At 51.7% G+C, this 10065-nt stretch overlaps 2 protein-coding genes across 32 annotated transcripts in view; both read left to right on the top strand.

Annotated features, from left to right (window-relative positions):
- Positions 1-10065, top strand: part of Ank2 (Ankyrin 2) — a 69110-nt gene that overhangs the window by 57968 nt on the left and 1077 nt on the right. For 18 of the 31 annotated variants that reach the window (XM_033383491.1, XM_033383488.1, XM_033383487.1 and 15 more), the window contains 4 exons: positions 2930-2995; positions 3391-3852; positions 4043-4366; positions 4898-10040. In XM_033383491.1, coding sequence (XP_033239382.1) covers positions 2930-2995; positions 3391-3852; positions 4043-4366; positions 4898-9945 — 5900 coding nt within the window. In that variant the 3' untranslated portion in view covers positions 9946-10040. Of the gene's footprint in view, positions 1-191; positions 289-2929; positions 2996-3104; positions 3360-3390; positions 3853-4042; positions 4367-4897; positions 10041-10065 lie in introns of those variants that run through there. The other 13 variants (XM_033383508.1, XM_033383489.1, XM_033383514.1 and 10 more) reach the window with 7 other exon arrangements.
- On the top strand, positions 318-3426 carry LOC26533064 (uncharacterized). The gene is made up of 3 exons (XM_015187186.2): positions 318-2553; positions 2930-2995; positions 3391-3426. The coding sequence occupies exon 1, from the start codon at positions 341-343 to the stop codon at positions 2414-2416; it is 2076 nt and encodes a 691-aa protein (XP_015042672.2). The 5' UTR covers positions 318-340; the 3' UTR covers positions 2417-2553; positions 2930-2995; positions 3391-3426.

Here is a 10065-nt window from a genome sequence, read left to right as displayed (position 1 = left end):
GTAAATATGGGAAGACACTTGATGATAGGCATAGAGCACTTTGAACTTTGATCTTAAGAATAGCTTAGCTACGATACCCATCACACTCAGGGCTTAGATTCCGAATGCAACTTTTCTTATTGATATACTCGTACATACTATTTATGAAATGCTTTCACTTAATCTAACTTTAACTTGTTCTCCACAAATAGCAAACACAAAAACAAATAACTAAATAACCAACAAATCAAAGCCATAAAACACTATAAGCCCACCCAAAAAAAATAAATAAAAATAAAAAAATAAATAAAAAAGAAAAAAACGAAAACCTACCCCTAAACGAAAACTTAAATCCAATAAAATGTCAAAGAAACTCCCAACTATATCCGTAACTGCCGATCATCACTCGTCGCACTCCGATGCATCATCATCATCGTCATCCCGTGACTCAGACAGCAATGACATGGACTACGGCCGGAATGGCGCAGGCGGCGTAACCGATGTCGAGGATTTCGACAGTCAGGCAGAGGTCCTAAAGCCCAGCTCCCGACGTGGTTCCGCAAATGCCCTAAACCCCAAGCCAAAACAGCAAAAGGCCAACCCATTCGACAACGATGTGACCGATGTGGAGGACTATGACACCGAGTCGGAGGACGAAGAGAAGAGCGTCGCCTACCCAGAGCTAAAACTTTCGCTGAGGGAGTTCTTACAGCAAGGCCTACAGAACCAGGAAGCCCTCGACCAGGATGGCAAGGAGAGATGCGAAATAAAAGACGGGGACTTCGTGCAAGCACAAAACCTCAATGGCCTGGCCGACTATCTGACCGACTGTGAAGACTACGACACCGACTCCGAGGTGGACTACGGCTGCGAGAAGTCCGTTTGTGTGGATCTGGACAACGCCGTGGGCGATTTGGGACGCGTTAACATTGCCGATGGCGAAAAGAACCAGGATGACTCCGATGAGTACGAGGATGTGTCCGTGATCAGCGACATTAGTGACTTGGCCTCGGCCATGTCCGACTGCACCGGCATCGGTGTTCGCGGCATGTCCGAGGACGAGGTGCTTGAGGTCTCTGACAGCGGCAACGAGGAAGTCTGCCAGATCGCCTGCTCGGGCAGTGAGTCGGACTCGGAGCAAGGGGCAGCCGGAGGTCAGAGTGTAAGTGAAAGCAGCTATCCCATCGATGTGGCCTTCTTCAGCGTCAGTGGACAGCCGCGTCGCAACTCCAAGTCCACGTTGCCCATGCCTGGGCAGAAGCAATTTCTGCAACTGGCGACTAGGAACGAAGAGGTGCTCACCGACGTTGAGGGCATCGATGACTCGGCGGCGGAGGACAGTTTTGACAATGAGGAGGGCGACGAGCAGCCCATACCACGTGCCGTCATCCTAGCTTCTGGCGATGATGGCACCTGTCTCACGGACATCGAGGACATGTGGTGCGAGGACACTTCACTGGCCAGCACAGTGCCTGAAGTTATTACAGTCTCGCCCGAGGCTTTGCCGTTGCCGCATCGTGAGGTCGTGGAGCTGAAGGAGGACAAGAACGGAGACACGATCACAAATGTCATGCCCATGGACAGCAACTACGAGTTTGGCATCTACAACCACCAGAAAGATACCGTCCACACCGACTCCGAGGACTACTCGTGCGCCGAAGATTGGAGTCTGAGTCACTCAGTCGCTGAAGAGGCTGCTGTGGGTGGGCCAGGTCTGATCGAAAATGAGGTCATCGTTTCTAATGAGCTGATGAAGCAGCAGCAGAACAAACGCCTGGAGGTCCACTCTAACGCCGAGTCCGTGACCGATGTGGAGGAGATATTTGTTCCCGGTACGAACCGTCGTAAGAAGTTGAAAACACGCACCCTGAGCAAAGGCAAGAACAAACTGCTGGATGTGGCCAAGACCAAGGAGGAAGGCATCACCGATGTCGAGGACATGGACCTGAGTGAGTGCGGTCTGCCCCCTGGAGTGAGGCGCGTAGACCAACTGAAGCACCAGGCCAAGGGTTCGAAAAACTCCGATGCCGAGGACATATCCACCGACGATGTATCTGATATTTCTGATGGTTCCGATCCACCACTGCACCCACCGACAACTGAGAGGGCGTGCAACAAGAGCAAGCTCCAGCCGCTCCACTTGCGGCTGCTCAAGGAGGATGTGGTGAGCCAGCAGAACACCGACACCGAGGAGGTTCAGCTGCCTTCGGATGCCGAGGATGCCCTTGAGGATCCTCCAGTCATCCTCGTGGCGAACAGCGATAGCAAGGAGCTGAACGACATGCTGAATGAGAGCTACACCGTGGTGCACGAGAAGAGTGGCCGCAGGTTCAACAGCGAGTCCGAGAAGCTGCACATAAAAGGCATGATTCGTGATGCCCATACCGACGTTGAGTATGTTGAGTCCGACGAGTCAGCCGCTAGAGGAGGCAACTAGTGTCTTCTCCGTGCCCTGGTCTGCTCCGAAACGATTCGGTCCCAGCTGTTGCTAAAAAGCATCTCAACAATAGTTCATAAGTGTTCATTGATACGAAAGTCCTACTGACAAACCCAACACATACACTCAAGCATTTTGTAAGTAAAGCCAAAAAATACCAAGCATTTTCGTTAAAAACTTATAGCCACACTCAAAGCAGCAAAAAGCCTAATCCCAACTCGCATTGCCACCATCCTTCGCCCCCAATCTCTGTGCCCCGTGTCATACTAACTGTTACTGTTACTAACAACTACTAATCAACGTTCAACTAACATTTACACTGTTTTTCCTAGTGCTAACAGAAACGTTCTTTGGAATCCGTTTTTTGTTTATGAACTTGCCTTATCAGTTGTGTGTAAATCATTCCATTATCATTTCGTTTGTAGCGTAAATTAATGTAGCCCTTAGGTCACTTTTGTGTTTCCTGCCTCACAGCTCGTTGAATGTATCTAATCGTTGTCCTGTCTGTTCCAGAAACCCTTCAGGAGAAATTAATCGACACATCCATTCTGGATACCGAAACGAGCTCACAGCAAATCGGTAAGTCCTCCCAAACTATTTAATGTATAGTATATATGTCGAATATACTCGTATTTGTGTTGTTTGCAAACATTCCATAACGCTTCATTAAGTTATTAAATCTTATTAGTTTACAAAATGCAATTAAAGCTCATTGAGACAACCAATTGACCAGCCACGACTCAGTGCTAAAGATCTCACTTCACCAACCAAATCACCGCCATCTCGTATCTCCATCTGCTATCACACCACGCTAACCTTAAAACGGCACTAACCATCGTATCGTATCCACTCGCTTCTCATGCGCTTCATGATTTCCCAGCTTGCTTTTCCGATCTCATTCGATCTGTATCTCTATCTCTATCTGTCCAATCTATCTACCTATCTACCAATGAATCTGTGCAATTGTCTTGCAGGTGATGTTAAAGTTGGTGGTGGTGGAGGTGCAGGTGGAGGTGATAATGATGATGATGGTGCAGATCTTGTGGCACGCATTCGCGAGGAAGCTACTATCCTGGTGGATAGCGTGCTCGAAGAAAGCGTTGAGATCATTGAGAGTCACGGCATTGGCCACCAGCACCAGGCCAATGGCCACGAGTTCGTTAAGCAGGAATACAACTCGGAGAGTGACAACTATGCCATCACATGCGACGACATTGACGGCGTTGATGTCATCAAATCGCCCACAATCGAGTCCATGTCGGGCAAGTCATTCGATGATAACATGAGCTTCACCGACGAGCACATACATTTACCCTTGCATGTCCAAAACATAACCGCCACGACCACGACCACAGTAACCACTCAATACCAACAGCAACAAGCGCAGCCTCAGTCGCACTCCCAAGCTGCTGCCACAACTTCATCAACGGCAAAAGGTAAAATACATACTATCCCGTCTAGAGTCTTAGAGCTTTGCGCTAGTCATACGATAGAATACTAGAAGATAGGCTCGTTTCTGGCACTAGGCGAAATATAACCCATTGTGTTGCTTAGTCCGTTGGCTATAACCGTTCTCCCGTATTGTTTGCTCCCATTCCCGTTGCCATGTGTCATGTCACCATCCAGTACCCGAACCAATGCCAGTTACAGAACCAGAACCAGTACCAGTACCTGTAGTGTCTAGTCAAGATCGAATTGAAGACGAATCGGAGACGCGCACGAGACGCATCGAGCGAAAGATCGAGAAGCTATCCACTGACATGGACGATGTGAGTGCGAAGTTCGACGAGGCCTTCGAGTCGGCTGTGCACGAGGATGAGATCAGTGCCCTGCAGGGCGACTTTTCCAAGCTCAGCTGGGACGACAGCGTGTCGCCCACGACCAACACAATGGCCGACATGGCCCACAACCAGATAACACCCGACAATGACATTCAAGAGCTGACCGCAGGTATCATAAGCAAATGCGAATAACCTATGCTTTCATATTGTATAGTATTTTGTATAGTACTCGTATTGCCATTGCTGACTCGTACAGAGCATAGAGACATACCTATGTATGTACCCCTTATGTGTTCGTATGAAGTGGTGTCCAAGTGGCGGCCAATAATGACTTTTTGTTCAAGTTGAGCTCTAATTGCATTTATCCTATTCAGTTGTTGTTTTAGTTTATACTCATGTTAACTCATGGAAATATGCATGTCGAACCTATCATCCTCTCTCTCTCTTTACCCCCATCTCTATAAACCTATCTATCTATCTATCAATCTATCTACTCGTATCTTATGCTAACCAATCAACATATACATATTTATCGTACTCCTCGAATGCATTTACCTCTGTTAATCACCCTGTTCTGTTTCCTGTCTCCTATTTCTATCCTCTATAATCGTATGATTGTGTTTACTCTTTCTCATCTTTTGTTCTCGACTTTCACAACACTTTTAAAACTGCTTTTGTTTTCACACCTATTGTTTTGTAGAAGCAGGCGGCGATTTACCAATCTCAAGTGAAACCACTCCCGTACCACCGTCGGCTGTCGTGGCAGCCACAGTCGCCACAGACAAAGAAACAGCTGATGAGCCGGCGGTAGAATCCAGTTTATTTACTGCCACCAGCCACGACACACCCACACCAAAGCCACGAGTTCTTAAAGCCAGCTCCCCCGTCTCCGAAGGCACTGGCACCGATAGCACCACCACCACTATTCCCAGCCAAGTGCAGAAATCCGACATACCGATCGATATAAGTTTTGATGCCGCTGCACCAATTCCGAAACCCCGTGCCCCCATCAAGCACACGGAACCGTTTGAGAATCTGGCCGCCCTGGCCGAACAGTCCGATAGCATTAGCCTACGCAGCTTCGAGTTTACGGAGGACCTGTCCAAGACGGACGAGCCCTCCACGGAGCTGTCGATCCGATCCCAGCTGCGTGATGTGGTCACAACCACAACTGCTACCACCACTGCCTCAGAGGATCACACGGAGAGCTTCGAGCCGACCAGCGAGATATCAGTGGATGATGCTGACACTGAGAAGTCAGAGGCTGCCGAGAAGACCACCAGCTTTTATATAGGCGAATCAAGTCGCAATGTCATCACCAAGACCACAACGAAGTCAGCGGGTGCAACACCCCAGGACGAAGAGGCCGCTACGGATATAGGCATTGACGCCAAGGACATTTCGCTGATGAAGGAGGTTTCCGTAGACTCGGACGAGGCCAACGATATTTTTAAGGAGTACGTGACGATGAAGCGTGATGATGCTGAGGCCGTGGATAGCAAGATAGTCAGACAGGGCTCCGAGACTAGAAACGATATTTTGGAGTTTGAGAATGCCGACAAGGAGAAGGCTGGCGAGCCAATTCTTACCAAGGTGACAACGGAGGAGAGCCTAACCACGTCCACCGGCTCCAGTGGTCGGGCTATCATAGAGGTAGCGCCTTCAAGCAGCGAAGACCCCGATGAGTCCGGCAAGGAAATTCCCGAAATAGTGAATACAATATCCTCCACAGACCGATTTGAACTGCCGCTGGAGAAGAGTGAGTGGGAGACATCGGAGAAGGAAATCCCCAATGCGGGCAAACCGAAGGTGGTGCACTCGCCACAGCAACCACAAGCTACCGCCGGAAAAGATATCGTTGATGAATCACCGGACAGTGGAGCCATTCGCGAAACACAGGACTCTTCTGATTTGGCGAAGAGTGATTTAAAAAGCGACGTAAAATCGATGGAAGAATCCCCAGCCGGTTTCGAATTCGATACAATGACGCACTCCTTTACCACCGGTGCTGAGAGCGAAGATATTTCGTCTTTTATCGGGATACCAGACATGCAAACGTCAACATTGGACAACACCCAGCCCCCCGAGGGTCTATTCGATACCACAATCAGGGAGACCCTGAACAAGCAGGCGGCAATGGCGCACTATGCTCAAGACGTGTTCGGCCGAGTGGAGAGGCGTGATGATCATGGATCACTGGGATTCGTGTCCACCGGCACCGCCGAAGAACTAAGCTCGATGGAGGAGCATATGGCGAAAGAGGAGCAAGCCTCTCTTGGGTTTATATCTACGGAGACAGCAGAAGACTTCAGCTCCATGGAGGACTACTACACGGAAAAGTTAACCACTGCCAGCTTGGTTGCGGAGGAGATTGCTGCCGACAAGTCCATCACCACCAGCACCTTTGAGGAGATGACATCGGACCAGTCTATCAGGCCGGTCGATGTGGTGGTTCATCGGCTGAAGACCGAGTTATCGCCAGACTCCACCAACCGCTGGTCCATACCCGACGTAGACAATTCTAGCTCCAGTGAGAGCTACCAAAAGAGCTTCGACAAAACCCAGAGCCGACCTCTATCCTCTGACATGGACATCCTACTGACCGCCACTGGCACCGGAACCTCCAGCGAATACCAGACTGCTCGCGATTCCACCTGTCGCGAGGCAACCGAGTACGTGAGCGCAGTCAGCACTCTGAACAGCAGCAGTGGTCAGACCATTAGCTCCCACGAGAGCATGCGCAGCTTCGACTCGCAGTCGGAGACTTCAGCCAATCTGGCGAGTATCGATGTGTCTGAGTTGTCGGAGACATTGGTGGCCTCCTCAGCCGAGGCAGATCCCTTTGAGTCGGAGGAAATGTCTCGCCTGCGTGACCTGCGGGCCGATGATGATGACAGCGATGAGAGCGTAGAACTGCCAGGGTCCTCGTATCCGACTAACGAGCAGCAGAGCTTGATGAAGCGATCCCAGGAGATGATTTTCAAGCCCAAGACAGAGGCGGATGAACAGCCGGTCGAGGCAATTCAAATCGAAGAATATCCCAAGCCCAAAGACGCCGAACGCACCTGGGGACTAGCCTATCCAATGGAGGACAGCAAGGCCGATAGTCCGCGGGAGAGCGAGAGGGCAGAGGACATATTGCTGTATCACGGCGACCCCAGGCGATCTATCGACGAATCCAAGCTGGCATCAAGCCTGGACGAAGGCAGCATTCTCTCGGTCAGCATTTCCAGTACGTCTAACATTGACACCGTTGTTGAGAACTTTGATGACATTATCGGATCGGCAGGCTCGTCGTCACTCACTGGCATCGAGGGCTTCCAGTATGGGCACGATGAACCAATGCCCTCTGCCTCCGTGCCGGAGGATGCCACATTCATGCTGGAGATGGAAAGCAAGGAGCATTCTCCGCAGGACTCGAATGCCAGTACGCCACCCGGCGGAGAGTCAAAGAGACGCGGCCACAAGCGCAACGAGAGCATCTCCGGGGATGCCCTGAAGAACCTGGACAAGGAAGTTGCCTTGCTGGGCGAGGGCAAGGAGTCGGAGAGTGAGTCGGATACAGATCCGTACGAGTCGGAGTATGCGCGCCAATTCCGCTCGCCCAAGGAGCGGAAGAGCAAGAAAAAGAAGCAGGCAGCTGCTGAGATGGACCACAGTGCGGAGCTGGAGAAGCGTCCGTTTACCCCGTCCCAACTGGTGGCAGAGATAATAGTGGAGGACGCGACCGAGGAGTTGGAGGCCGAGGCCGCCATGATTGAGGAGCGTCGTCCCTCACAGAATATGCAGGACTACTCTAAAATACCCGACATCATGGTAACGGAGGAGTTAAAGTCTCCAATTTTAGAAGAGGAGACCGACGACTTCCCCGAGAAGTCCCTGTACAAAGTTCGCACCGAGGAGGAGCTTCATAAGGCAAGCGATACCTCTATGTACGAGAAGGCCAAGGCCGAAGAGAAGGAGCAGGACTTCCAGAGGCGAGTACAGGAACAGTACAGACAGAAACTGGAGGAGCTAAAGCGTGCCGAAGTCGGTGCGGAGTACGATGATCGCAAAGCCCCCGATTCGCCAGACTCCTTTGAAATGGTCGAGCAGCCGGACATATCGGACGAGTTCGTCATCATTGAGGAGGTGGCCAAGGAGGCCAACGAAGTGGATCTCGGCGGCAAGAGCATCAAGATAGCCCCTATCAAGTACGAGCAGAAACACGACTCTGACGTTGAGAAGATCATCATCAAGTCGGCCCCCGCCGACCCCAAGCTGGGATCTCAGCTGTACAAGGATGATCTCAACTTTGAGTTCGAGGAGAGCCCGCCCACGGGCGCCAGCAGCAGCAGCGATCAACAGGAGGAGAGCGACTCTAGCGACACGGCGGCAGCCAACAAGCGGTGGGTGGAGATGCAGTTGACGGACAACCAGCTGCGATATCCCTACGACCTCACTGGCGCCGTGTTGGAGGACATCAAGGAGGAGGATGGGGAGTTCGAGGTCGGCAGTAGTCGCATCAGCAGCTTTAAGGACTCGTTCTCGAGCACACCCGAATACGATGTGATGGCCGCGCGACGGTACCACTCCCGCGGCGAGCACGACGATGTGTCCATGAGCAGTCTGCAGGAGTTCGAGTCCCTGGAGCAGGCCATTTCGTTGGAGAACCGCAACCGAACCCACCAGGGCTCCACGGACTCGAGCAACGGCAGCTTCACACGTCGCTACGTGGTCCGACACAGCGGAAGTGGAACTGCGCCCGGCGACGATGTGTCTATATCCAGTCTAAAGGAGTTCGAGGGCCTGGAGAATGCCTGCATTGAAGCCCATCTCATTGAGATCAAGGCCAGGGAAGAGGCTGCACTACTCTCACGATCCGATGAGTCGAACAAATCGAATGGAAGCGACAAAGGAGCCGCTGGCAATGTTGTGGTAACCAAGGTGACCCGCACAGTTACCCGCACCGAAGTGGTGCCCTCCGGCCAAGCGGAAAACATTGAAGCCCTGCTAAAGCAGAAGCTGGAGCTGGAGGAGGGTGACACTAAGCAGGGATCCGCGTCGGTGAAGATGGCCGACCTAACCGGCACTGAGTTTGAGAACAAGTCTAAGATCGATAGTCAGGACTCCGAAAAGGACAGCATCGATAGTATGGAGATCAGCAAGAGTCACGACATGATGACCAGCAGCATTGAAAGCTTCGATATCTCAAAGGACGCCACCACGCGATCCGACATTGATTCCCTGGAGATTGATAAGCGCCACTCGCGCCAGGAGAGCATCGAGTCGTTCGGTGACGAGCAGCTCGACCTCATGACCAAGTTTGTCAGCGGCGGAGGAGTCACACTGGGAGATGGTCTGACGACCACCACCACAACTACCACTACTAGCACCGATGCTGATGGGCATGAACACACCGTAACGCGGGTGATAACGACCACAACGACTGTAGGCGGCGGTGTTCAGGAACTGCCTCTGGATGAGAGCGGCATGTCGAAGGACGTGTCCATCGACTCCCTCAATCTCTGCGTGGAGCTGACGACCAGCTCTGCTGGTACCACGGCGACGTATCAGACAAGCGCAGGCAACTCGCAAATGTCTGGAAGCATCACGAGCTGTGCCTCCAGTACGCTAATGGAGGACTCGTTCCCTGGTGTGGGTGCCATGTCGTCGTCGCAAATGTCTGCTAGTTTCTGGTCGCACGACGAGTCCACGGTGGTCGAGGATGAGGGCGACCAAGTGAAGAAGCAGCAACAAGGCCAGTAAGGCCTGTGGCGCAGGATGGGAGAGAGAGAATACTCGTACATACCTAGACGTATATGAAAATGGGGCTTGAACAGAGACATAGAATATTTGGCTAGGTAAGCATCCCGAGGCCAGGCTTCG

This window comes from Drosophila pseudoobscura, chromosome X (assembly GCF_009870125.1).
Source record: "Drosophila pseudoobscura strain MV-25-SWS-2005 chromosome X, UCI_Dpse_MV25, whole genome shotgun sequence".
Taxonomy (NCBI): Eukaryota; Metazoa; Arthropoda; class Insecta; order Diptera; family Drosophilidae; genus Drosophila; species Drosophila pseudoobscura.
Note: the sequence above shows the minus strand (reverse complement) of the source record. Positions and strands in the feature narration are given on the sequence as shown.

Bases quoted from the DNA above. Each gene is read 5' to 3' on its own strand.
- LOC26533064 (XM_015187186.2), top strand. From the start codon at position 341: ATGTCAAAGAAACTCCCAACTATATCCGTAACTGCCGATCATCACTCG.